This window comes from Ramularia collo-cygni (genome assembly GCF_900074925.1).
Source record: "Ramularia collo-cygni strain URUG2 genome assembly, contig: RCC_scaffold11, whole genome shotgun sequence".
In the NCBI taxonomy this organism is placed as follows: Eukaryota; Fungi; Ascomycota; class Dothideomycetes; order Mycosphaerellales; family Mycosphaerellaceae; genus Ramularia; species Ramularia collo-cygni.
Window position 1 is genome coordinate 1,095,759 of NW_019716265.1, and position 23,481 is coordinate 1,119,239.

A 23,481-nucleotide genomic window follows, 5' to 3' on the forward strand; every position below is an offset into this window, starting at 1 on the left:
ACAACCGTTCCGGAGCTGTCGCCGTCGTTTGCCCGCATCTGCCGCCCCCAAGCGATGTTCATCCAAGAAGAGTTGGAACACACGCTATCCTGCCCATCAGCCATTGATGGTTTTGTCGAGCCTTTCAAGCTGAACGGAAGACAAGACAACAGCCATGTCGATCTACTCCTTTTACATCTTCGACCGGCACAGTACATCAAGATCACATCCCCTCACAATCCTTCCTCCCCACTGACCCCCCTTCTCAGCCGAATGTATATACTCGAAGCGATGGACCACACCCCAGCAGCAGCAAAGACCATCCTCGATGCCCAATAGCATCAAGGATATTCCCCTCTCAGCCAAACAAACGTCGAAGCTCTCCGACGATGCCAAACTCATCTTCGGTACAATCTTCTCCCTTCGCCGCATGGCACGTCAGCTCGGCGGTTCCGACGACCAATTCCTTTCCTATCGGACAGGCGAATACAAGCTGCACTACTTTGAGACTCCCACCCAATTAAAGCTTGTCATGTTGACTGATACGCGCGTCGGAAACATGCGAACTGTCCTGCATCAGATTTGGGCGACGTWGTATGTGGAGTTCGTCGTGAAGAGTCCTCTAGCGCCCGTGGAGCACAAGGGTGGTGTTGGGGTCGCCAATGAACTGTTCGAAGGCGGGCTGGAATCCTTCATCGTGAGTTCACTACTTGCATTACAATATTGCTCTACTCTATGTTGTGCTGATAACTTCTAAAGGGAACCATCTTTGCACCTCCTTGAAGGAGATTCCCGGTACCGGCTCTTTAATACTCCTCAGTGGGTGGGTCTAAGATGCAGCATTGATGGAAGTCATGCTGTCCGACGTCAAACATTTTATCCGACGTTCACGCGTGACCTAAAAGGATGCAACCCTCAATGCGAAGACTCAGAACCGTCAAGACGTATGTATTACGTTGCTACCATGCATCTCTACGGAACCGTGAAAAATCGGATGTGCACGGTCAGCGTCTCCTATCGTCCACACTCTCGCCTATCACATCAAACGCAGGAGAGATGGACATTGGCAAAAGCATTTCTTAGCAACTTTGTCTCGGCTTGCGCTTTTGGAACTGAAATGCCGTCGCATGCAGTGAATTTTCTCAAGCTCGAAAAGCTGCGGAATGTGACAGTGTCCATTTCCAGCTGCGCGGTATGCGGGCTCATGAACCGTCGAAGCTATGGATGATGGAATTCAAAGGTTTACCTGCAGATTTGGAAGTGACACAGATATAATGACTGCATGCATTTCTCCTTGCATTCTCCAATACTGAGATGGGTGAGGTCAACTCTTCCACTTCTAAAAAATCTCCTTGTGATTGTCACATGTGATTCCGGCACATGAGGTCCGTGCATCCGCTGCGAGCTCGAGCACCTCACGCTTGCGTCGTCCAGCCTTCACCAGAGTCACATCATCTGCTGACCTGCTTCTTCCACCCCATGAATTTCGCCTTGAGCTTCAGGAATTCCGTGATGCTCTCCTCACCACCCCAACGCTCGACATCACCCCTCTTCCTTGCCTCGGTCACGAACTTCTCCACGCGCTCCAGATACCCCGTTGCGGAATCTGTCAAGTCTTCATTCGTGACACTGGCCGACTGTACCTCCTCCAACAGACATTTAACCCAGTGAACGATGTTGGAACATCGCAGCACGTGTCCACCGAAAGCAAGTGTGTTTCCTGCCGACGGTAGGCGAAAGACGAAGTGCACGGTGCCCGCGGGGAAATACACAGTCTGCCCAGGCTTGAGTACAACATATCTCCATGTTCCTTCGATGAAACTCTGGGTCTTCTTGTTCCATTCTGCGCGCACTTCGGGTGTTGGCGAAGAGAGCCAGCCGAAGCCTACCAGCCCCACATTCAACGTAATGTACGTGCTGTACCCATGGCTATCCTGATGTGGTAATGTCAAGGCGCCAGCCTGGGCGAGCAGAGCCCACTTCTCGACTTCCTTGAAGCCAACGGGATACGTCTTCCGTCGTGTGTGGTCAGCGGCCGCGGGAATTTTGAGCTTGGTCAGAAGTCTGCAGTCTTCGTTGTTAAGGAATCTTGGCCGGAGACCATCTTCATGGTGTGTCGCGAGTTCGAGAAGGTTCCACGGCTTGAGGTGTCTCGTCTGGCCCGACGTCAAGCGCTCCTTGACAGCCTTGATAGAGACTTGTCGGATGGAAGGCGCCTGTTTACTCGTCTTAGCCGAGGAGTCCTGAATCCAGACCTGGACGTCCTCWTCGTAGAATTCGTCGAGGAATTGATTTACAGTCTGCAGGGGCAATGGCTGCTGTTCTGCTGTAATCATGACATTGTTCCAAAATCTGCCAGGTGACAAATGCTTAGACGCCTCCGACGCGGTCAGGAAAAGAGCGTCATCTTCTCGCGCATACGTGGCCCTCTCCAGAAGTGCTTTCATCGTCACGGACTGCCCCTTCTCGGTGTCGTTGGTCCTCGACTTGCTCTGCACTTCCAGGACCTTGATCATCTGGCGGACGTACATGCTGTCACCTTTAGCATCTCGGATTGGACGTGGCTCTCTAGTCAGTGGGTCCAGCTCAAATGATGGACCTTCGATAAGCTTCTCGGGCCGGGCAGCTGGCGCCTCCTCACTGGAAGCGCGAGAAGAACGTGTGGTTGCAGCCGCGCTGTCCAGCTTGGGGCGCTTTGCCGTGACAGGAACAGCATTACCTTGCGCGCCGCGCTTCCTTGGATTCGCTTTGACCGCAGCTTCTTCCGATACAACACGTGGTTTTCGTGCTTTTGCTTTGGGTGTGGAACGTTCTGGAGTCTTGACCACGCCATACGCCCTGGTCGCTTGCCTTCTTGGGTTGCGGTCTCGTCCACAATCTTTGGATGATGAGTGTAATTTGGTCAATTGTGAAACCTTTGCCATGCCAGTTGGACTCAACCTGAGAGTGACTTTGGCCGTTTGAGGAGTTTGAGGTGCGGGCGCAGGTGCGGCTGCAGCGACTGGGGTATCCATCTCTGGGCCGGGTTTCTGYATAAGGGCATCTGAAAGTGGCACCACATCTGCAGTTGGTATTGTAGACACATGTCTTGTGCCCGCCTCACTTGAAGATGTCGGACTTTGTGGTATCAATAGGATATTCGTTGCCTGTGCTGCTGGATATACATCTGCGTCTTTAGCAATAGGTTGGCTTGCCATGTCTTGTGCGGGTGGTTCTTCAGAGGCCGGACGAAGTAAATCGCTAATCGAGATCGAGACCCGCGTGTGATGACGCTGCTGAAGAGGTTCTGCCTCCGTATCGGGCTGCAGTGCATCTTCATCGGCTGGTCGAGGCTTCGATACTCTGATGCACTCCGCATCTGGCTCCTTAGCAACGCTCTGGTCGCTCGTCATCTGGTCTTTGTCCTGTTTTCCCAGTTCTTGGTCACTTGTCGTATGGCTGTCGCAATATCGTTCCGGTTCTAGTCCAAGGTCTTGGGAGGGAGCGCCAGCCGTAGTCCTCGCATCATCCGAGCGTGCCATGGCACACGCACCGACCTCAATCGCTGAAGCGACTTCTGGACGAGGTGGCTTGTGAAGGGCATTCTGGAGTTCCCGAGCTGCAGGCGACAGTGGAAAAGATACAAGCAATGATTGCGGCGAGTCCACCCCTACATGACCAGGCTTCGTCGGTGATGTATCCAGCACATCGAAATCAGGCACGCCTTGCTCAGGGTATCTGGGAGTCTGGGTCTGTCGAGATGAGATCTGCGTCTGGACGGGTTCCTGCGCGTGTACTACGGGTAGCTTCAGCGTGACGATGAGCTTTGGCTGCGGCTCGGTCGCTGGCATGGGTGAGACGAGGTCCTCCATCAGTGCTGTGATTCCAGACGTCCGTCTCGTGCAATGGTAATCTGCTTTTGTTTGCCGGCGAATGTGCAAGTGGGAAGCTGAAAGCTGTTGTTCAGGTGAGTTCATTGTTCATTCACTGCGCGTTCCGCTTGCAGCCGACACCTTTCTGAAATCCTCTTTGTCTTTTCAACTCCTGGCATTGCGGGCCGACTGCCGTCGAATTGTGGTTTGTGGTCGGATGTGTTCTGATGATCTGAACATGATGCTGTTTAGAGGTTCTGTCGGTATTGAGTATTGAGCTGGAGGTGCGGCACCTTCGGCAGGTTTGAGTGGTTCAATGAGCACATGAAGCAGTCACGCCCACGTTCTAACAAAACTCACCTTCCACCTCACTCCAACAGCCTTCTCGACCGCTCATGTGCATCTACCACGCATTGGCCCGTGTAACGTCTTTGGAGTTGATTCGGAGTATGCGCGAAGAATCCTCATATCTGCGACGGCACATGAACTTTATAATTGATGGATATGGGTCTCTCGTCGCGCTTCACGTGCGTACCTTTCCTCGCTCTGGTGTCCCGAAAATCTAGATCAACACAGGCGGACAGCCGTCAGTATAGCATATGCGCCCTGCGCATAGTTTGTCGTGAGTGGCAGCACGGAGACCACCGCATTCTCAAGCCTCTTCATATGCGAAGAATGCGAACCTCGCTCCCGTGTCCATCTATAGTACTCCGGTYGCATCAAAAGTCGTATCACACTCAAGACCACCCTTGGTTCAGGCTGAGATACARCCAGACCACAGAGCTTTCCGGGAGTGGTAGAAGGCTTTCTTTTTACGTAGAGAAGTGTATCGAGTGAGCGTCGATGACATTTGAGACAAGGAGGACAAGGAATGCTCGGTGCCGGTGACGACAACACTTGGCCGTGTACTGCCATTGTTACCTACCTACCCAAACTGACATATCGGCCTCGTCCATACCAGCTCTGGCCGTGATATGAGCCCAAGCAGACCGCAGCCGTCAATACTCTGAACCTAGACAAACAGACATCCAGCAATCGCTCTCCAGCAGGTAAATTTGCTCTGGTAGGCGATTGACACAGGCCAGAGGTGGCCAGAGTTGTCGTAAAAGAGCACGCAGCAAATTGAATGGCCGATGAGACCGTGGTAGACACGAGGTAAAATCCCTTCGAATAACAGTCATTCCAGGCGGAGGTCTCCAAGCTCATGGATCGATCGCATCGCTCACGGCGTCCGCAACCGGCTCAGTCTCCATCACAGCAGGAGTCTCAACTTCGACTCTACGTCGCTTCCCACTGCCAGAATGGTTTCCTCGTGCTTCTACTCCGCCCTCAAGCGGCACAACCTTTCTCGCAGTAAAGACAAACCCTTCCGCTCCGCCCCGACTCGTCATCAGAGGATGTGTCCGTCCAGGCAGAACTTGCCATTCCCTCACCCTGCTGGTCTGTATTGAGGGACCAAGCAATAACCGCGGATCGACTGGGAAATCCTCTTCGGTGGGAGTCTCGCCTGCCGCTAGATGTGCAATATACGCCGCTCTTCGATCTTTCGAGTAAAGGTCCACCAATTTGACCAGAGGCTCAATGGTCGGACTGTAGATGACTACATGGCCTCCACCTCGGATCAACGAGACGGTGTTTTGTACGATAGTCAACGGGTCCATATACGACGCCACTACCAAGCCCTCGAAAGAGCCTTGTCGTGCATCGTCGACAATCGCTTTGCATCTTGCCCACCGACGTCGCTTCTTGTAGTAATTGCCGCGCTTCCCACTCTTCCAGCTTGCTAAAATCTCATCGCTAGCACTTTCCGGTTCGATGTATGTGGGATCCTCTTCTGGGTGGAGCAGCTGGAGCCAAGAAAGTGGCTTTAGATGCGTATGGAGAGGATGCTCGTCTTCAGCTGATGCGGGAGGGAAYGCGTTACTAGTGTCGTAGCCAAAATGCTTCAGGAGGGAGACGTTTGGCTGCACGGCGGCATGCAAAAGGGTTATTGAATTTGACGACGCAGGAGTGGGAAAGTCGCGATGTGAGATGCCCGGCTGGGAAGGCTTCGTGGCATGACCGTTGGGTTTCTGTTCCTTCGCAGGAATCGCGCCGTTCGATTGTTGGCTGAGCGAAACACCGCCTTGCGCAGGGTCCTCGTTGTCATTTGAGATAGCGTCCAATCCGGCTTGCTGTTCATCTTCTTCGAGCTGCATGGGTGCATGCAGCAGGTTCATTCTCTCGGCCAATGCTGCAACCACCAACCCACCCGTGTCATCGACCACTAGCCACCTCCCGTATCCCGTCTTCTGGCCGCCACCATCCTCCATTGCCGTGTCCAATCCATCAACTCCAGTAAAGTGAGCATGACTCCACGCACCAATCAGTCCCAAGCCCTCTTCTCTCAGCTCCATTATTCGAGGCGGCTCCTTGATCAGGACATAGTCGATTAGGTTTCCCAGATCCATCGGTAGAACGGTGAACCTCTTCAGGTATTTCTTGCTCTTCCGCAGCATGTACTTTTCTTTCGAAAAGTCAGTTTTCTCCTCCAGACCAGTATGGTTTGCCAAGATCCTCTCAATGACCTCCTTCCCGCCGGCACTCTTCTTCAACTCCTCGATCTCAGCATGAGAAAGAGTTTGCCGGGTAGCATCGTCGACAGTGAGGCGGTTGTTCTTCTTGATATGTAAATCATATTCGTAGCCATCCTTCGCTCCTCCACTATCATCAGGAATCTCTAGATCCTCTCGTGACTCCGCCGGTGTTGCCTCCTCCGAGATAGCTTTCGCGTTCAACTCTGCGGGAGGAACGATTCGCAGGCGCATATGGCCTTCACCATCGCGCTTCTCGAGCAGTTCGTAGGTATGGTGGTATGGACGACCGATGAGCAGATTTGAGGGAAAGGAGCCAAGCTTGCCGACGTCGATGATCCTGTGCCATTTCTCAGTATTGGACGCAGGAATCGTCGAATGGTCGCTAGCTACCTACGTGTTCAGCTTAATCTCCACAAGTTTGAGCATTTCCGTGGGGAGGCGCAGGAGCAGATATGTGTTTGGCCGAATGGCCGAGTGTAGCGTCGCCATCCTCGAGGGCTACAGAGAGGGTGGGAGGAAGGGAACTGGCTTGGATGTTGTCTGCATGTGCAATGGGCAATTGACGATTGCGAATGGCAACTTTTTTGCGGCTCGTGCTCGGCTGAAAATAAGGTTCTTGCTATCGTCTTCTTCCTTGCACGCTGCACCCACTACACCTCCTCCTCTCATCTGCGGGCAGCCGAATATCTGCATGACCTTGCGGTCCATGGATTCTGAACATCCTTGACTTCGTATGCTATCAACTCACGATGTCAGAAGCAAACGCTGCCCTTGCTTGATGACTGCACATGCTAAGCATGTGACTCACTGTAACTCCTCACCGCAGCAAGGTAGACGGTAAGTACCAGTAAGTGACAGCATWCCCTCGCGCTTTTTAGTTCAAGAACTTCCAGCGAGACTCGCAAACACAAACAAACACCTTACTTGAAAACACTTGCGAGGAAGAAGACATTGCATTCTTGTCCACATTAACACACGGTTCATCATGGGCGGTAATGCTTTCGCACATGCTGTGTCCGGCAATACTCCAACGCTATATACACCGCGTGTGACCCCGAAGAAGTATGATCAGCTCAAACAACTATACGAGCTCAAGCTCCGCCGACATCTTCCTGGACGTCAAGTCAATATACTCAAAGAAGCACCGGAGAAGAGAGACTATGGCGACCTAGACTTCGTTATCGAATCTGCACACGAGCCAGTAGACTGGCAGATTCTTGCTGGTCAAATCGGCGCTGCTGGCCTCATCATCCACAGCAGCGACAAGGTGCAAAGCTGTAGTGTTGCAGTGCCCATGGATGGATCTGCGAGTGCCGGCTTCACGATTTACAAACTCAAGCACAACTTGACTGGCCTATCGATGGAAGTCACGAAAGAGGAGTATGCTCAGATCGATCTTGGAGTTGTGCCGAAGGAGCTTTTCGAGTGGCATAGCTTCTATTCTTCGTTTGGAGATATGTCTGGCATGCTTGGCCACATGGTTCACAATCTCGGCTTCACTATATGCGATCGCGGTCTCATGCTTCGGCTTGCAGAACTGGAAGCTGCCAAGGACATGACATTCGTGAATATCCCAGACACATGTGGCAAGCTTTTTCTTTCCAAGGACCCGCAGAAACTGTTGGATTTCCTCGGATTATCATACGACACCTATCAGCAAGGCTTCGATACCGCCGACGATCTCTACCGATGGTTATGCCAGTGTAGACTTCTGTCGAAAGACAGCATCAAAGTTAAACGAGACGACGCAAACGGGCGACAGAAAGAACGCAAACGGCCAGTGTACAGCACGTTCTTCAACGACTGGCTACCTGCCTACCTGGAGACTAGCGTCAATCATACAGCCGATCCACAGCTCATACCTGCAAGCTCCCGCTACAGTAGCCAGCGTCAAGATCTCGCGCTCGAAGCGGTGGCCTTCTTTGACAAAAGGACGGAGTATGAGCGGATGAGCACTGCACTCGTTTATAAGATCAAGTCTCAGAGCGTCGAAAATCTCCTAAAGCCGATCATATCACAACACAGCGGATTGAAAGAAAAGAAATTGGCCGAAGTTGTGAGGAGCTTTCGTCGGTGGGTCGGATTTCAGGGCGAGATCCCCTACATTCTCAACAGTCCAAACGAAGACGAGCAATCGGAGCTGTACAAGTTCTTGGGTAAAGAAGACACGACGAAGCTGCGAGATGAAGAGGGTGTCGGCGAGTGGGTGAAAGGAAATTGGGAAATGATCAAAGCGTTGGAGCGAGAGCGTGCCAAAGTCTCAAAGTCTCCTGTTTGAAGCTGGATGTTACGACAAGGTGCTGGGAGGTAAGAGGCAAAGTGACTGATGTTATCTGATATCAAACCAAGTCCGGTCTCTATTGTACATCATCATCGTGGTATTGCACTTACTCTGCGAGCTTTGACTTATGATTCGCTTCGTCAATCTGAAATGGCTTTCATCGACGAAAGAGCAGCTYTCAATCCTCGAGTCTGCCAGTAATTGTGAGGGGAACGTACTACGCGCCTGGAGTACGGAATGATGTCGCAGCTACTGAGACATGCTCTACCCCTGGAGTATCGCGCAAAGGTGTAAATTCATAAGCATAACGCACCTCAGGCAGCATATACCACGACTTCACCTGGCTTTACAAGATTGCTCTTTCGCAGACGAAACTCACTTTGCTTGCATTAAAATCTTGTCTGTTCCAAGCAAACCTCAAGTTTCATGTGCAGGCCGTTCAGTACGGAATAATGGTGCAGCACAGGCAAACAGCGCATCTTCCACCCAGATCTCGCTCTACGGAGACTTAAGAGGAGGCATCATTCCTTCAAACGTTTAGAAAGACCAGCCTATAACTTGAGAATAACACACCGGGTGTTTTCCACTTCCTTGCAAGCACTTTTACCTTTCTGACACAAAAATGATCTGCAAGCCAGGAAGGAGAAGAATTACGGTGGCCTTCGGGCTCATACATTTCAGCAGATAGATGCTTGGAAGTCTGTCCTCTATCATATCGTTGAGAATGAAGACCGAGAAGGGCCGGGTGGCATGATAGAGCATCGGATAAAGTAGAATGAGGAGTAGCTAACAGCCCATCGTTGGTTGCAATTCTCATACTGCTGGAGGAGCCACACGACTGATGTGAAGTAGTGAGGAACACGTCCATGTGCATATTGGGACCAAACCTTCGCAAATTCAGATGCGGTCTGTCCCAAACCACAGCCATAACGAAAACCATCAGAGTTGTCTCCTCGACGTGGTGTCATTGGCGTGCTTGCTGTTSGGATCCGATGTGTGACGCGGTCTCAAGACGTCTTGTTGGCATTGGCTTCAGTTGCACTTCGGCTCGCCTTCCTCATGCTCGTGATATCTGCATTTACTCGAAATGCCAGGGCTGGGCGGCTTTGTGAAGCCTGTGCCCGCAGAAACTGCACAATCAAACAGAAACTCAAGAGGGAACTTCTCGCGGGATATCGTTTTGAGCCATTTGGAAGGGAACCCGCGGGTGTAAGAGTCCCGAATCAGCGCCCTCAAAGTCGAATGCTCTGTAGTCTGCTGGTACGCGATAGTCATTGCGCCGAACGAGGGTTTGACCTTGATTTCTTTCTGAAGCTTAAGGATGCTGTCGATCGTTGCATTGCGTAACTCGCGAACTTCGAGTTGGTCTGCAAGCACCCAGGTCGCGGCCAAGCGTCTATATCGTCTGATTCCTTGACGGTCGGCCGCGAAACCGATGCCTTGAATAAGAATCTCTTTGGTGTACGTCCAGTGAATCAGGATTTCGAAGATATCGCAACTCGCTTCGGGTAGGCGGACGAGTCGCTCCTTGGATTCCTTGAATCTTCCTAAGCAGGCTGCGCGAAAGAAGGCCGAATGATGAACGATGGTGTTCTCGTGAACGATGTAGGCTTTTTTTTCGGGACCTACAAGCACGGTGATGTAGGCTGTGTAGTCCGGCCTGTAGTTTGTCAGCGTCTTCCTCGTGGACCATGAGTTCTGTGAGCCGATTCACCTCAGACGCTTCGCCGCGGGTGTGGGCGCGGTATCATCGTCAGACATGCTGTGCTTGGATGCCAAAAGTCGGTTCGTGTTCATGTTGAAGTCGATGCAGCAGAAGAAGAGAAACAAGTCGTTGATCTCAGAAAGGTGGAAGCTCTGATGTTAAGGTTTGAATGATGGCCAGCGCCGCATGTGATCGACCAAGGAATCGAAATGAGAGTGAATGTGAGTGAGGTAAGATAGTTGAACCGTAAATCTTTGGGCGCACCTAAAACGCAAGAGTCGAGGAAGCCGCATGAGGTTATCGGCTATCGTATCCTAAGCAATGCATCCGCAATACAACGCTCCCTCCAACCCATAACCGCGCATCAGAAGCCTGCATTTCCCTTGTCTGCTTTCATARCCTCGCAAGGATAAAGACCTTTTGCAATGATTTTTCGTGAGAGTCGAGTTGGTGGCTACTTGCTCCTCGGAAATTTGTCGCTGTGTACATGGTAATGGCACTTTGAAGCCTCAGAGGGATGTACCGGTGGCTCTCTAGTATCACGTGCAGTCGCGAAGCCGGCAAGTACTTCGGGTATGATCTCCATGGGCAGTTTGCCACCAGACTTCATGAACCAGGCCGAACTCGCATTATAGGTCAGAGAGTCCACGAGGAAGCGGCGGAGTGGACTGCCTGACGTAGTTCCTACGACGACACGCTGGGCCTCAACGACACCGGGCGCGAAAAGGCACTTGGACCGGATAGAGACTAGGAAATCCATGGCGGTGTTCTGGAGGTGGGTATCGTTGATAAATTCTGCGAAGACGAATACAGCTATGCCAATTCAATAATGTCGGCAATCGAAGCTGCGGCGTCCGGGACGGTTGCACTTGAGCGGAGCAAGTTCTCCCGTGACGACGAGTAAACCGGTGTGCAGCCACTGCAGGTAGATCGAAAAGATGCCGGGTGGCGACTCCGGGAGTTTGATTGTCTTGGTCGTATTCTCTTTCCACTGCCCATACAAGCTTTGCGGAAGAACTCGGATGACTTGGTCAGGAACTTCCTTTCCACCGTAAAAGATATCTGCGCGTCTGCGGAACATCAACATTTTATCACCGAATCTTGCAATTTCGACATACGGTTGGTCCGACCACAACTTCGAACTCCTCAGACACGTCGAGCTTGCGACGCTTTGCTGGTGGCGACATTGTCGGCCTCGAGTTTGCCAGAGTGGGTGTCTTTTGGAAGATAGAAAGTATAGAATAGTACTGAGATGTATCGACGAAAGGGTGGGGATGGACGGGCGAACATTTGGCGGGAGAGTCAAGCGGATGGGGACCATGGGAGTGAAGAGTCGCGAGTCTCACGTGGCGCTTCAAGTTCTTTCACGGTGCCGCCGCAATCAAGACCGGACCTTCATTTCGAGATGGCTCCTCACAGGCATTGATATCTCGGAGTCTAGCGCCAACAAGGCTGGTATGATCGAATGAAAGAGAGTGATATCCTGGCAATCCCGAAAAGCCTTACTGATTGCTCATGTTTTCCTCATGTGCCTCCGAATGTCGTTGATCGTAGGTAGACTCAGAGGGTTCTGTTACCAACCAAATATAGCAGCATTGCATCCCGCTCCTTCTCTGGCAGATGATATCGAGGTGAGAGGCGCGTCACAGTATGGCTATAGCGAGCCGATGTATTGATTCGTGTGAGAGGCCGACGTCTAGCGGACAGTGTGCTTTATCGGCGGGGATGTCATTTCTTGAAGCTGCTCGCCGCTATGAGGGAGGAACCAGATGCCGGTCATGTAAGGCCAAAGGGACTTCGAGATCATGGACTAAAGTCGTCCACAGCGTGCGTTGACATTTCCGAGGATACTGGCAGAGCTTCCCGAGCAGACCATGTTAAAGCCATCCGTCTGCATAGGTGGCTCCCTTTCATTTGAGTAGGCAGTCCGGTGTTTCATGAGCTCTGAACCTTGTAGTATGGCATGTGTGGATAGGTGATGTTAGGTCATGATGCAAGAGATGTGGGGTTGCTTCCCTATGCTCATTAATAACGCCTGCTATGTAACTGTGCTATATATTGTTTATTTTCAACATGTGACACAATCTACGCAGCGCTCGTAGTTCAAGGGTAGAATTCGAGCTTCCCACCTTCGTGAGATTGCTCGAGGACCGAGTTCGAGGTAAATACCATCGACAAGATGTTCTCGATGTGCAACCACTAACGCGACTAATAGTCTCGGCGGGCGCACACGCAACATTCTTWTGCTTTTTGCCATGACTGTATCTTAACCTGCCTCGCGAGCTGTAGGACTCGCTAGCTTTTTGTTCAGGAGCATCATCGCTAACAAGCGGGAAGCTAAGTATCCTGCTATAGACTCACGACTTCCTTTTCTTGTTTGTCTCAATAACCTGAAGCCAGCTTTGTATAACACTCCGGTGTCCACCGGGCCTCGCGTCCTTTGATACCCAGCGAATGATTCTCAAGCTGCTCTAAACATACTCCTGGATGTTGGACCTGCCCGTGCGCGTCCCTTTGCGCCGCCTGGGCGAACGATCGCTTCTTTTACCCCCATTTCCAAGGCTCACGCAGTCAATATCACCTCGTCAAGCACCATATACGCATGTCTTAAACCTTTCCCAAAGCTGAAAGCTCGTGGGATCGTTGTTGGCATGCCCATATTGAAGAAAGAGAGGTAAATAGTGGATTGACAACGGCCAAATCAGAATGCATCATTACATCCCCTTTCACCCTTACGCCACCCTGCCATACGGTGAACGCACATCTCAAGCTGGCAAGAGCATTTAGCCCGATCATCCCGGTGTCCGGTTGTAACGCGATACGACACAGAAACGCTGCGAAAGTAGGCAGTCTTCTTCCAGCCGCCAGAGTAGCAATCCAGGCACTGAGCTTGAACCTTGGGAATGGTTACGTCTTTGAAGGGCAGAGAGGCCGGCCATGGGATAGTTCTATCCAAGGAGCTTGGGAATTGAAACTGCGACGGGTACCACCATGGATTGTTAACGTAATCCAGTCTGCAACGGCACATCGTTAACTGCAGAGCCTGTCCGATGTGGTTGGACATCACTGACTTCGAACGAGTCAATCCCTCATCAAGAACAACGATCATGAGCAAGCCATACTCATGTCCCGGGCATCGTGCGAGAGACTTCCAGACCTGCCTCAGAACATCTCAACTCCTCCATGCCCATCGAATCCGCGATAAGCTATCGCAAGCCATTCCCCCGAAAAGCATTGAAAATCAAAGACGCCCACGCTCCTCCATTGAATCCCATCAGGAACTCTTCCAGTGGCCCCAAAGTTAAAGTACAACGAAGCGGAATTCTTCGTCTGACCAGGCACAGGATCGGAATCCAAAATCTCAATCTTCCATTCCGGAGCCTGACTGGCTTCCCAAGCGAGGTGATCCAGCCATTTCTCGAGGGTCAGTTTCTGGGGCATGGTAGGTGGGAAAGGTCCGGCCAGGAATTGCGGTGCGAAGCATGTTTTCCAAGGCGTAGAGTTGAGATCGAAGTTGCGGTTGTTGGTGGCTTCTACAATGCCAGCGGTTATATTCCGGAGACGTTTCTGCGATTCCGAATCGAGGGGCATCTTCGCATGTTTGTGTCAACGGGACGCCTGTTGAAATCGGCAGCATTTCCATGTCGTCACATAAGTATGTACCAGGTAATTTGTAATTGTCGAAATGAGCCGTTTTCGGATCCCTGTAAGGAGAGTGACATCATTCGTCACCAAGCAGCAATCAAAAGGTCCCGACCTGACCACCAGAGAATCCTCGATAAGAAATCGCAAGCCACTCGCCATCAAAACACTGAAAGTCGTAAACTCCTACACTTTGCCACGTTACGCCGACGGGGAGACCATGAACTTCCACATTGATATACAGCGATGCGAAATTCTTGGACGGGCCTGGTATAGCGTCTGAATCTAAGATATGGATTTCCCATTCCGGATTGGAGGAGCGTACGTCGGAGAGGTATTCGAGCCACTCTTCCACTCCGATTTTGGTCTTGATGACCGGAGGGAAGGGTCCTCCTTGAAATTGCGGTGCGAGAAACTGCCAGGCTGGAGAGGAGCGGTCGAAGTCCTGTTGATTGATCGCTTGCATGAAACCGTCTGCCAAGGACTGGAGGCGCGGTCTTGTAGAGTCGTCGAGAGACATGTCATGGAGTCGTGGAGGTGTGGTCCTTCTTCGCTATACGGAGCTAGATTCCAAGAGTGAATCATCCCGCCGTCTTATATGTACTGTAAGTAGGAAGATGTGCAGCTCTTTCAGCTCTGACATCATTATTCCCAAACCCCCACCTGCATCTCAGAACATGGTGCCTTGTCCATGGCCTCCAGAGAATCCTCTAAACCCAACGACCAACCATTGACCATCGATATTCTTGAACTCGGAGATTGCACAGCTCTGCCAGACGACTCCAGGTGGAACTCCCTGGTTTTCCACGTTCGTAAATACACTCGCATAATCTTTGACACCCCCTTGTTGGACATCCTGGTCCACAACTCGAAGTTTCCATTCGGGATAAGCTGTACACATATCTGAGAGATGCTGCAGGTACTCGTCTACACCGATTTTCTTCTGAATCGCAGGAGGAATGGGACCAGCGAGAAAGTGAGGGGCAAGATATCGCCATGCTGGGGAGTTGCGATCCAGATCGCGGGCGTTGAGGGCCAAGGCCATGTTGGCTGCTATTGATGCGAGGTAGATGCGAGTTTCATCATCGAAGGCCATCATTCTGTGAGAACAAGGGGCGATGGGTAGCAATCGTGAAACATTTTGAACCTCGAACGTAGTGTCAGTAGCTCTCTATGGGTGACGTCGATGGACCCTGCGCGGTGCAATAGGTAGGGTAGACAAAGGTAGAATGCGGTAGAAAGATGATCCCCCTACGACTGCCAGGTTCCAGGTTGACTTCCACCTCCGTAATCCCCATCTCAACCAACAAGCACAAGCGAAGCAATGTCCTCGTATATCAGCTCCCTCTTTACAAGTGCCCGCGACTACCTATACCAACAAGAAAGCGATGTCCCACAGAATACCTCGCGGCAAGCACAGTCTTCCAATCTACAGTCTCCAACACCACCAGATACCAATCGATACCCCAGTAACCCAACCGACATCCACCACACAATCTCGCTCCTCAATCACGCCTCGCCTCAACCCCTACCAGCCGAACTCCTCAAACAAATCCTCCAACACGCCTCCTACGACAGCATAACCTACTCCGCCTCCCTAACCCAACCCCTAAACACCATAGCCCGCAGCGCCGCGGGTCCCCCAGCACGAGCATGCGTTGAAACACCTCCACTGCAATATCTCGGACCTCAAGATCTCGCCGTAAATCCAGAAGCATCATCGCGCGGGAGAATCCGGAGGTTACGTTTGGAATTCACGGGAAGAGATCAAGGCTGGACTTCGGACCCGAATACTGCTTCTTGGAGTTGGTTTGAGATTGCGACGAGGAGGTTTGGGGAGCAGGGGTTGGAGCGAGGGCCGGTTTTGGCACATAATGCGGTTGCGGGGAGGGATTGGGAGGATTTTGTGATTGAGTATCGTAGAGATGATGAGGAAGGGTCAGAAGAGGGCGTGAGTGAGGAGCTACGACAGTGGATTGAAAAGTTGGGAGAGGGGGATCGAGTGGCGATTGTGCCAATGGCGAAATATGGAGGTTGGCAGTGTCGTGTTTCGAAAGCTAGGATCGATGTTGAAGTGGAGGTTTGGTATTGAGATCATCACAATGGAAGACACTTTTGCAGACATCTTTGTCCTTGACCTAGGTCTATGCTATCATAACATCATAATCCGTCTGGAACGCCATGCGAAACAACCGTTGCCAGCGTTCCCTTTCTGTAAAACACCCATCAATGCAACGCTTGCTAACCTTGAACTCCATGCTAAGAAACTCCTCCAACCAAGTACCATTCTTACAATATCTCCTTCAACTTCTCCTTTTGACTTGCAGTCAAAGCCGTAGGGAACTTGATCTTGACACCCACCACAAAGTCCCCTCTCACGTTCGGCGACTTGCTCTTTGGCATTCCAGAGCCTGGATACTTTTCTGTCCAGTCTGGTGGAGTGGGCCCGGTATGCGAGACGGAGATCTGCTTTCCATCGATCGTCTGCACGGTACGTTTCCAGCCAGTGAGAGCCTCCTTCAAGCCAAGGTCGATGTTGTGGCGGATGTCGTCTCCATCTCGTACAAACAGAGGATGTGCCTTCTCCTTGACGATGAAGTGGAGGTCTTGCACACCACCTTCGACTTGATCACCCATGTCAGGGTACTTGATCTTGCTCCCGGCTTTCAAGCCTTTCTTAATCGGTACGCTCAGGATTTTGTCTTCAACGCTCTGCTTCCCTGACATGGCATCGTATGTTTTCCGTTGCACCTTCAACTTCTTCGTCGTGCCGTTGAAAATCTCCTCTAGCGTGACAGGAAGTGGCTTCTCCACAACAGTCGTCTCGACTTCCGCCTCTCGTTTTCGTCCACCACCACTGCCGAATGGACTGCTTTGTGTCCGGCCTCCACTCCCGGGTCTGCCGCCAAACGAAGCAAAGAGATCGTCATCGTCACCACCACCTCCAAATCCACCTCCTCCACCTCTCATAAACTCCGCAAAGATATCTTTCGGATCACTAAATCCCCCAAACCCGGACCGGCCGCCCCCACCTCCCGTGCTGAAGTRGAATGTCCTTGCTCCACCTCCACCGCCGAAGCCTCCAGGCATACCACCAGGCATGCCTCCTCCCATGAAGGGATTCTCGCCCGCGGCAGAAGGATCAGGTGGGGGACCAGCCTTGCCCGTGATGAAGTCGTATCCATAATTATCATAATTCTTCCTCTTGTCCGGATCGGACAAGATCTCAAAGGCTTCACTCGCTTCCTTGAATTTCTCGGCGCCAGTGGGGTTCTTGTCTGGGTGATTCTTGAGGGCGTTTTTGCGATAGGCCTTTTTGATCTCGTCCTGGGTTGCGGTTGCGGACACGCCAAGGCGGTCGTACAGTTTTGTGTCGGCTACCATGGTTTGCTGTGAGTGTGTTGTGTGAGGTGATGCCAATGGGTTGTTGTGTCAGCGAGAGGCAAAGACGGAAATATTAGGCTGAGAGAGGCGAATCGAGTTGGTGGAGGTGAGAAGTAACGTAGAGCCTTGTTCGTTCGAGGGCAGTTGCGGCCCTTGGATGAAGCTGATGCGCATCGAAGCTTCGAGTAGCTTCTATCTAATCGGCACACGCGATACGCTTGTGAGGCGCTAGAATGTGAATGAATTCGAGTGGAAAGATATACGAGATTGATGTGTTTGCGATAGACTGCTTTGGCAGCGTCATCACGTCTTGCCTGAGGTGTGGTGGGTGGGTGCGGCCGGTGGTTGGCATGTGTCGCGCCGCTTTCAGCTGATTGTGTTGTGACGTCAATCTCAAGGCTGAACGCATGGGGAACGCTTGGAGCACATGATCGTGGATTCGACAGACTCATATCCATGTCTTGCTTGCAAATGTACATACAGATGCCCAGGCACCGTCTGAATATCTTCTACAGATCTCTTCCCATCAAAACACCAGACGCCTTGCTAATCCGCCTCACGCATGAGCCTTCAGGATACTTCCTCACTCCCAGACTCCTTTGCCGACATTACTGAACCAGCTGGCTCTGCAATCTTCCTTCTTCAAAAAGTCTGCGCCGTCAAAGAACTTCCCTGCCTGGCATCCCTTGCATTTAGGGCTGTTCGGACAGTTGAAGAATGGAATATGTCGATATCCGATATCCTTAAACCAATGCACATTCTTCGCTTGCTCGAACAGTCCCACCGCGATACTGTGGACGGGCGCATCTCCCCATCTTTCATAGAAGAAACCGCCGGCACGGTCGAGATGCTCAAAGTATGCCTCGTAAGTTGGGGAACGCCAGAGTGACAGATCTGCGATTTCGAAATTCGACCAGAAGTGGCAGGTCGAGTATCCATTGGCAATCTTGTTGTGCTCCGGCCGACGTTTACTGTCGGAAAGCCATCCCATTGCGTTGCCCTCCGCCAGCGCGTCCGGGTGACTGGCGAGAAACTTCATCGTCTCCGGCCAGAGGGTAGGTATCGACTGTGGGGAGTCGTAGATGTTGATCGTGAAGCCATACGTCTTGTTGTGATCGCGCATCCATCTGAAAACATCATAATCCACATCACAGTAGAAATTGACGTTTGGCTCCACTCTCCAGTAGTATTGCATGTCTGCCATCGCAGGGTGGTGGTAGAACATGCCCGAGTTCCAGCGACACATTTGATGGTAGGACTTCATCCTTGCGTATCCGACATCTTGCTCCTCCAAGATCTTGCCGCTTTCCTCCATGAGTTGTTCCGAGATCCAAGACGGCACCGCCCAGTGCTCTTTTGGAATGACTTCATACCGGCATTCCGCCTTTGTGAGTTTGCGAGTCTCCCTCTTGAACTCTTCGGTGAAAGGCTCGTCGTTGAAGAAAGTCCAGGGGTAATTGAACTTGTGGTTCCATGTCCGCTCAAGCTCAATCATGCTCCCTTTTAACTGATCCAGTTCGGAGTTACGGACGAGAGAGAGCAGGGTTGCATTGATGCGATCGGAGCTGGCGTTATCAGGCGCATAGTTGTCGCCTTGGACTCGGTGGAGGGGCTCGGGAGGCTCGCCAGTCGCTGTGAAGTGTTAGAAGAGGATCTTCATGAGCTAGAAAAGGCATCTTTCTTACGATCAAGATTTGGATCTCTTATCAACTCTGTTATCGGCTCGCTTCCCTTGGGTGCCTTTACAACTTTGGGATTCTGTGAAATCTGATAAAGCAGGAAGACGAACAAGCCCATGGTGAGGATGGCCAGCACGCGAATTGGTTTCGCTATCGCCATGGCTGCCGACGTCAGAGTTGTAAGCCGTGCTCTTGTGTCATTCGCAGTGATGCGATCAATGTGTCAATTTGCGCCGATGTGGTTGGTACGAGGGTAGGCAAGATGTAGGAGATGTCTCCGAAAGATTGTCTCAACATTCAGCTTCCATTCTCTAAGTCCCACGCGGGAAATTAAGGTTACGGGTCGATCACACCTCGCGCCCCGGGATCGCGCTTGAAGGTAGAAACAGCGCCAACCTTCGAGACCGAATACCAGACATCAACTCACACAACAATGCTCCGACAAGTCGGGACCATGAATTGCAATGTCTCACGCAGCGACATTGAATGCGCTCGCCGGCAGTCTCGTGACGGCCATCACAGGCATTGCCAAAAATGATGCTTCATTCGCTGGCGTCCGTGATCAAACTCTCAAAGGTCTAAAAGATCAAAGCCATGCTCGCACAAATCAATTCGCCGTCAAGGCCAAGCTGGAAGGGATGGCGGAGAAGTTGGAAGTCCTCAACAGAGAAGACCTTGCGAACGCCTTTCAGTCACGCCTGGACGAGTTACCTCCAAACTCAAGATATATGCCTGAGATTCTGTCTTTCCTGCTGGAACTGTCAAACCGTCCTGCAGAGAAAACGATTCTCAAAGACGTCGAACAAGCCAACGGACCTGTGACTGTGGAGAAAGAATTGACTTGGGATGACATCCTCGCCGAAGACCCACTGAGTGACTCTGAGATATGGGAGAATGTCGAGCGAGGTTATTTCTCTAGTGGCGACGACAGTTTCGAAGAAGACTCCGACTTGACGACRTCCACACAGGCAACTTCGTTAAATGGCGAAGATACTGCGGCAGTTGCAAGAACTCATCTCATACAGTGTGACGCTACACTTCTCTCCGAAGCGAAAGACACCCGTCATAGCTGGGAGCCTGCACGAAGTCGTGACAACGGTCATGTCCTTTCAGAACTCACCATCGTCCGTGAAATCGTCTACATGATGCAAGGACTACCGACCAACCTCTTTCACATGGACGCGCCTTCGGGTCGAATATCCTTGGCCCGCCGAGCTGCCATGGCTACTGCAAGTTCTCACTCACTCTACGACGWGTTGAACATTTGCGTGAGGACTGGCACCATCATCAACTATCTCAGACGCTTCATTGCCAGCCCACAAGACATTCCGTACTTGCAATCGATTCAGAGCTGCATGCACAAACTGTGCAATCAATTTAGTAGCCAGCTCGGTAAAATTGAACAGCGTTACATTACCTCTGGAGATGACACCGTCGTCAGCGCTATTCAAGTGCAAACAGATATCCACCAAGCAGCTGCTGTGCTGATGCGTCTGGTTACCATTATCAAAAGCGCGTCTGGGAACGAGTCACCATTCGCACTCCTGGACCGTTTATACGACGAAGCCATCCTCAGCCAACTGACTGACAGCCCCGAAATGTTTCAAGCCTTGTCTTCGATCTTTCTAGCTGGTCTGGCAACATATCTGCGCCCGGTGGCTGCCTGGACCAAAACTGGCTTTCTCGCTGCCAAAGACGATGGCACATTCTTTGTCGTTGACTCCAACCACAACTGCGAACTAGGTGAATTCTGGCACGCCAATTTCTCCCTACGTTACAGAACAGATGATGTCCCGAGCGCACCTACGTGCTTTCACACATTCGCTCCAAAGATCTTTGCTCTGGGCAAGAGCAGAGCGCTCATGAAGCGATTGACCCAAGAGCGCGAAGAAGTTTTCGACGGAATTGCTCCAGCTCCGTCATTTGATACGCTCTTGGCTAAATTACGCCAGGACTCGCTGGTGCCTTTTACCCAGATCCTACACGAACGGTTGGATTCATGGATTGATGAAGTCAGCACGGATTGTGCTCCTCAGCTTCAGATCATGCTGCTGAACGACCATGGACTGCTCAAGGCCATTACTGCTTTGCCGTATGTCTACTTCTCTCGTGACGGCATAGCATTCTCAGCATTTGCCGATGCACTTATTGCTCGCATGCCTGGCATTAGTTCAAGTTCCAACTCGTGGAGCGATCACTTCCTACTCACAGAGCTGGCGCATAGTATCTTCGGCGGTATACCTGGTGTAGACGCAGACAATGTCCACGTCGGTACACTGTCCGGCGATAAGCAGGAGGGTTCGCCGGCATCGACCAGGTCTACAGTCATGCAAAAGCTCACAGAGTTGGAGATCAAGTACAATCTTCCGTGGCCAGTGCAGAACGTCAYAAGATCGACTACACCAGCGATCCACAACAAAGCCTTCATTTTCTTGCTCCAGGTCTACTGTGCTTCAAAGAAAATCAATAACCGCTTCTTCGAACTCCGATCCGGAGAAGCGTCAAACGGTGCCGCTTCCGAATCGATACTGAAACTTCGGCAACATCTGCTTTGCTTCACCAGTCTCATGCAGGCATACCTTACCAGTACCGCTCACACTCTGCACCAAGAGATGGAACGGCGTATGAAGTTTGCAGAGGATATCGATGCCATGGCAAATGTTTGGGCCAACCACGAGCGCCGTCTCGAGACTAGTCTGTTGCTCACGAAACGTCTTGGCCCTGTACGTGATGCAATCATTCGCATTTTAGAATTGAGTGAACTTATTGATACGACGACTGGAAGGACGAGGCTTACAGGACTGCTGGAACAGTTTCAGCRGGACATGTCATTTCTCATCACGGGCGTGAGGGGTGTGAGTCGGGCTGGTGGTGAGTCTAGTCTGGAAATGCTGGCTGAGAGGCTGGAGAATTTGGGATGAGTCGTCGGCTCGAACACGGAGATTATATGCCGTCTTCTRCAGCTTTCGGTGCGAGAGATGGAAGAGGGATTGGTCGTTTTGATCATATGGCCAAGTCGCGGTCGATGGGGGATGGTCGTGGGATATTTGGCAAGATGAGGGCATTGGACTCGCATGTGCAACACGCTGGGCCACTCGGCACGATGAAAGAGGACTTGGTGCGATGATATCTGGCAGGATGAGCGGAAAGACTTTGCCTCTGGAGGACCGACCTTTCGGCTTCTTTTCTCGCTGAACGTCTCTATCACTTCCAAACACACGTTCCATCAAGAGAGATATGGCGATGGACTCCCTATCACACCTCAAATACTTCACATGCACCCTTCCAAAAGTGTCACCATACCCAGATAAAAGAAGTGGCCCAACAGACCTGTCGTACAYCCCAATCTACACCAACTGTAGCCACTTTCAAACTTGACAAGAGAAATCTAGCAACCACAAGTCTCAAAAACAAAGATCCCCACAAGTTCCACCAAATACCCGCATATTGCCATCTCTGCACGCACGACACATCACCTCTTCTTCCCACTCCCAAGCCAAGAGGATCTGCGAGAAGAACCAATATCTCTCCCGAAAATATTGAGACGAGGATGCGTATAGCTTCGATCAGGTTGCTGCAGATATTGATGTTGGTTACTGGGATTCTTTTCTTCGAATCGGTTGATTGAGTTTTTGGAGGAGGTGGAAGATCCGGTGTTTAGAATGGCTTTGATGCTTTCGGCGCTGGTGGGCTGTTGTGGTGCTCGAGGTTGTTTTGGGAGGGAGGATGGTTTTGAAAGGGGAGACCAGAGGGGAGGGTAGTTGCTGAATGCTAGAGGGGAGTGAGAGGGGATGATGGTTGCTTTTTGTTTTGGTGGTGGTGTCTTTGACCGGGAGGGTGGTTGTGAGTTTGTGGTCGAGGGTTGAGATGAGGGTTTGATGGTGGGATGCTGTTGGCTGGACGATGTTTGCTCGTCTTCATTCTGGGCTCCTGTCAGGGGCTCCTGTTCTGGCATTTTCGAAAGTTCAGATTCTGATGTTCTGCGTAAGAGAATGGAATTGCGGGATTGGTGAGGCTGAAGAAGACATGGCTGACGAAGGATTCTCTCGAGCCAAGGGAATCCTCTGTGCAACTCCGAGAGATTGGCATTGAAGGATCGAGGAGCTCTAATTTATCGCTGGAGACCTACACGACCTCTTTGGAGAAGACGGTTTCGAGAGCCTATGGGGACATTGTTCTTTACATTACATGTCTGTTCTTGTGGTAGCCATGAAAGTCGAGCACAGTGTTACCTGATTCTTCAACTCCAAAAGCTCCAGACGGCAGCGGTCCAAGCTTACCAGGCGACGTGGTGACGACTGCATTACCACTGTCTTCATCACAACGCGGAAAAGTGAAGTCGGTAAAGCACGGTCGTGCGGTATCACCTCACCTCACCGCCCGG

The 23,481-nt window shown here is 51.5% G+C and overlaps 13 protein-coding genes; 4 read left to right on the top strand and 9 right to left on the bottom strand.

The window, feature by feature from the left end:
- Positions 1 to 154: 154 nt before the first annotated feature.
- RCC_07493 (related to multiple myeloma protein 2) lies at positions 155 to 762 on the top strand (the record flags this gene model as incomplete). XM_023772749.1 has 3 exons in its annotated part: positions 155 to 191; positions 249 to 676; positions 739 to 762. The coding sequence occupies 3 exons, from the start codon at positions 155 to 157 to the stop codon at positions 760 to 762; spliced, it is 489 nt and encodes a 162-aa protein (XP_023628517.1).
- Positions 763 to 1,430: 668 nt separating this feature from the next.
- RCC_07494 (uncharacterized protein) lies at positions 1,431 to 3,830 on the bottom strand (the record flags this gene model as incomplete). The annotated part of the gene is made up of 1 exon (XM_023772750.1): positions 1,431 to 3,830. The coding sequence occupies one exon, from the start codon at positions 3,828 to 3,830 to the stop codon at positions 1,431 to 1,433; it is 2,400 nt and encodes a 799-aa protein (XP_023628518.1).
- A 1,202-nt stretch (positions 3,831 to 5,032) lies between these two features.
- RCC_07495 (related to translation initiation factor 3 (eIF-3) zeta subunit) lies at positions 5,033 to 6,895 on the bottom strand (the record flags this gene model as incomplete). XM_023772751.1 has 2 exons in its annotated part: positions 5,033 to 6,743; positions 6,801 to 6,895. The coding sequence occupies 2 exons, from the start codon at positions 6,893 to 6,895 to the stop codon at positions 5,033 to 5,035; spliced, it is 1,806 nt and encodes a 601-aa protein (XP_023628519.1).
- A 496-nt stretch (positions 6,896 to 7,391) lies between these two features.
- On the top strand, positions 7,392 to 8,684 carry RCC_07496 (uncharacterized protein; the record flags this gene model as incomplete). The annotated part of the gene is made up of 1 exon (XM_023772752.1): positions 7,392 to 8,684. One exon carries the CDS (start codon positions 7,392 to 7,394, stop codon positions 8,682 to 8,684), a length of 1,293 nt encoding a protein of 430 aa, XP_023628520.1.
- Positions 8,685 to 9,719: 1,035 nt separating this feature from the next.
- On the bottom strand, positions 9,720 to 10,484 carry RCC_07497 (uncharacterized protein; the record flags this gene model as incomplete). XM_023772753.1 has 2 exons in its annotated part: positions 9,720 to 10,347; positions 10,402 to 10,484. The coding sequence occupies 2 exons, from the start codon at positions 10,482 to 10,484 to the stop codon at positions 9,720 to 9,722; spliced, it is 711 nt and encodes a 236-aa protein (XP_023628521.1).
- Positions 10,485 to 13,554: 3,070 nt separating this feature from the next.
- RCC_07498 (uncharacterized protein) lies at positions 13,555 to 13,983 on the bottom strand (the record flags this gene model as incomplete). The annotated part of the gene is made up of 1 exon (XM_023772754.1): positions 13,555 to 13,983. The coding sequence occupies one exon, from the start codon at positions 13,981 to 13,983 to the stop codon at positions 13,555 to 13,557; it is 429 nt and encodes a 142-aa protein (XP_023628522.1).
- A 151-nt stretch (positions 13,984 to 14,134) lies between these two features.
- RCC_07499 (uncharacterized protein) lies at positions 14,135 to 14,554 on the bottom strand (the record flags this gene model as incomplete). Its single annotated transcript, XM_023772755.1, has 1 exon — positions 14,135 to 14,554. The coding sequence occupies one exon, from the start codon at positions 14,552 to 14,554 to the stop codon at positions 14,135 to 14,137; it is 420 nt and encodes a 139-aa protein (XP_023628523.1).
- A 150-nt stretch (positions 14,555 to 14,704) lies between these two features.
- RCC_07500 (uncharacterized protein) lies at positions 14,705 to 15,079 on the bottom strand (the record flags this gene model as incomplete). Its single annotated transcript, XM_023772756.1, has 1 exon — positions 14,705 to 15,079. The coding sequence occupies one exon, from the start codon at positions 15,077 to 15,079 to the stop codon at positions 14,705 to 14,707; it is 375 nt and encodes a 124-aa protein (XP_023628524.1).
- A 279-nt stretch (positions 15,080 to 15,358) lies between these two features.
- RCC_07501 (uncharacterized protein) lies at positions 15,359 to 16,126 on the top strand (the record flags this gene model as incomplete). Its single annotated transcript, XM_023772757.1, has 1 exon — positions 15,359 to 16,126. One exon carries the CDS (start codon positions 15,359 to 15,361, stop codon positions 16,124 to 16,126), a length of 768 nt encoding a protein of 255 aa, XP_023628525.1.
- Positions 16,127 to 16,323: 197 nt separating this feature from the next.
- RCC_07502 (related to DNAJ-like protein homolog) lies at positions 16,324 to 17,418 on the bottom strand (the record flags this gene model as incomplete). Its single annotated transcript, XM_023772758.1, has 1 exon — positions 16,324 to 17,418. The coding sequence occupies one exon, from the start codon at positions 17,416 to 17,418 to the stop codon at positions 16,324 to 16,326; it is 1,095 nt and encodes a 364-aa protein (XP_023628526.1).
- A 583-nt stretch (positions 17,419 to 18,001) lies between these two features.
- RCC_07503 (probable alpha-1) lies at positions 18,002 to 19,257 on the bottom strand (the record flags this gene model as incomplete). XM_023772759.1 has 2 exons in its annotated part: positions 18,002 to 19,050; positions 19,104 to 19,257. 2 exons carry the CDS (start codon positions 19,255 to 19,257, stop codon positions 18,002 to 18,004), a joined length of 1,203 nt encoding a protein of 400 aa, XP_023628527.1.
- A 304-nt stretch (positions 19,258 to 19,561) lies between these two features.
- On the top strand, positions 19,562 to 22,018 carry RCC_07504 (uncharacterized protein; the record flags this gene model as incomplete). The annotated part of the gene is made up of 1 exon (XM_023772760.1): positions 19,562 to 22,018. The coding sequence occupies one exon, from the start codon at positions 19,562 to 19,564 to the stop codon at positions 22,016 to 22,018; it is 2,457 nt and encodes an 818-aa protein (XP_023628528.1).
- A 551-nt stretch (positions 22,019 to 22,569) lies between these two features.
- RCC_07505 (uncharacterized protein) lies at positions 22,570 to 23,052 on the bottom strand (the record flags this gene model as incomplete). Its single annotated transcript, XM_023772761.1, has 1 exon — positions 22,570 to 23,052. One exon carries the CDS (start codon positions 23,050 to 23,052, stop codon positions 22,570 to 22,572), a length of 483 nt encoding a protein of 160 aa, XP_023628529.1.
- Between the last annotated feature and the right edge of the window lie 429 nt (positions 23,053 to 23,481).